Source organism: Lampris incognitus, chromosome 5 (genome assembly GCF_029633865.1).
Source record: "Lampris incognitus isolate fLamInc1 chromosome 5, fLamInc1.hap2, whole genome shotgun sequence".
Classification (NCBI taxonomy): domain Eukaryota; kingdom Metazoa; phylum Chordata; class Actinopteri; order Lampriformes; family Lampridae; genus Lampris; species Lampris incognitus.
Window position 1 is genome coordinate 63,533,134 of NC_079215.1, and position 2,325 is coordinate 63,535,458.

At 56.8% G+C, this 2,325-nt stretch overlaps 1 protein-coding gene across 1 annotated transcript in view; it reads right to left on the reverse strand.

Moving 5' to 3' along the window:
- Positions 1-263, reverse strand: part of LOC130113073 (small integral membrane protein 28-like) — a 2,097-nt gene extending 1,834 nt beyond the window's left edge. Inside the window, exon 1 of the mRNA XM_056280584.1 lies at positions 153-263. Within this exon, the coding sequence (XP_056136559.1) occupies positions 153-263 (111 nt within the window). The remainder of the gene's footprint in view (positions 1-152) is intronic.
- Positions 264-2,325: the final 2,062 nt, after the last annotated feature.

A 2,325-nucleotide genomic window follows, 5' to 3' on the forward strand; every position in this document is an offset into this window, starting at 1 on the left:
AACGTACAAAATCACACAGATGAGCATAAAACAGGTCTAGAAATGTAACGTACCACGGGGTGCTAAAGATGAACCCTTTCAGCTCTGCAGTGAGTGACACACCCACCACAACCCCCCCCCCAAAAAAAACCCCACAACACCCCGTGTCCCACCTGCAGCTGCTTCTCTAAGGTGGGGGGCGAAGGGGAGCCCGTCACCCAGTCGTACGTCCCTCTGCCGGCTGGCCCGAACCTCATCCAGCTGCTCTCCAGTAGCGCGCGCATGCTGCCGAGCGGCGGGTGGAGGGATGGAGGGATGGAGGCAGGCTGGCTCCTACAGCGGATGCAGCGCTTCTGGCGAACGAACCTTAAACGTGCGGCTGTAAGAGAACCGAGGAGCGGTGTCAGTGTGTGTGTGTGGGGGTGTGTGGGGGGGGGCGGAGGAGGACGGATGGGGGTTTGTGGAGGGAGGAGCCTCGGGATAAGCGGCTGCTCACGTGCCCACACATGCAGCGGAGCAGCAGGATTCGGGTCAGATGCCGTCCCGTGATGAGATGCGGCAGTTTAAAGCCAAACACAATCTCTCGTAGGGGGGGATTTGCGGCCACGCAGCTGGCCCCTATTGATGAGGGAGTGTGTGCGTGTGCGTGTGCGTGTATGTGTGTGTGTGTGTGAGACACGTTCACATGCACACGCCTGCCTGAGACGGACATGCCGCTGTCACTAAGTGCTGGGGCGCATTAATCCGGTTGATGTATGAGAGAACATACCTGCAACATTGTGTAACATTGTGTAACATTGTGACCGGATGTCAACAGGTCGGATTAACCGCGAGATTCATCCGCGAATGGTCACAGCGCGAGCAGGCCAGCGACTGCTTCTGTCCCATACAGCAACGGTAATGTGCTGCGCCTCTCGGTCCATTCAGCTGTCATTAAACTGCATGAAAACCGTTAGCTTAAAGCGAGACATTCTTAAGACGGGATTCTGGGTTCGGGTCTGGGGTCAGACTCCGGGTTCCGCCCTCTGTGGGTGGATGCATTTCATTGTACGCCGTGCTTACAATGACACAATCTTACATGTTTTGTTTTTGGATTTTCCCCCTTTTTCTCGCCCACTGTACCTGGCCAATTACCCCGCTCCTCCGAGTCGCTGCTCCACCCCCCCACCCCCTGCCGACCGGGGGAGGGCTGCAGACTACCACACGCCTCCTCTGACTCGGGGCGTCCGGGTGGCGTGGCGGTCTGTTCTGTTGCCTCGTCCCTACACACACAATGGCGAAATCTGAAGCCAGATGTGGGTATGTGTCCTGGTCACTGCTCTAGCGCCTCCTCTGGTCGGTCGGGGCGCATGATCGGAGGGGGAACTGGGTGATTAGAGTGGTCCTCCGACGCGCTACGTCCCCCTGGCGAAACTCCTTACTGTCAGGTGAAAAGAAGCGGCTGGCGACTCCACATGGCATGTGGTAGTCTGCAGCCCTCCCCGGATCGGCAGAGGGGGTGGAGCAGAAGACCGGGACGGCTTGGAGGAGTGGGGTAATTGGCCAAGTACAATTGGGGAGAAAAGGCAAAAAAAGAATAACAAGTGGAAGTGCCTCTCGACAACAACCCGGAAACGGATGACCTACAACAGCCAATTGTGTCTGTAGGGACGCCCGACCAAACCGGAAGAGTGGGTTAATTGGCCGGATACAATGGGGGGGGGGGGCATATTTTGTGCGGTACCTTTCCAATTAAAGAAAAAGGAACGTGCAGTCAGTGGGGGTTAAGGGCAACTAGACTAATAGTGACTCTCTAAGTGTTTCTAATAAACTGGTAGAGCCGAGTCCCACATCAAGTCAACTGAACTGAAACCACTTACAACAGTTGCCGCAATATGCCGTATTCACGACTGAGGCACCGGGGTGTTTCAGGAAGGCAACACCAGACAAGTACGGTGGCCCAGTGGTTAACCGGCCGTCGCCCTGACACCAAGAAGGTCCTGGGTTCGAACCCCGGGGTTATCCAACCTTGTGGGGGGGGGGGGTCATCCCAGGTCGTCCTCTATGTGGAGTTTGCATGATCTCCCCGTGTCTGCCGGTGGGAGGGTTCTATAGGGTTCATTACTCCGTCTGTGCCCCTGGACCGAGGCGTGGCGAGACGAGCTGGACTCGGTCCCCGGGCGCTGCACGGCGGCTGCCCGCTGCTCCCTACACAGCTGGGATGGGTTACATGCAGAGGAAGAATTCGCCGAGAAGCCGAGAGGGTCGAGGGGCAAGCTGACGCACTCGCAGGCATGTATTTGTGTCAGGCACTTTAGAATAGACCGGAAATATGTCATAAGACTAGGGACTTGACTTGAAAATCCT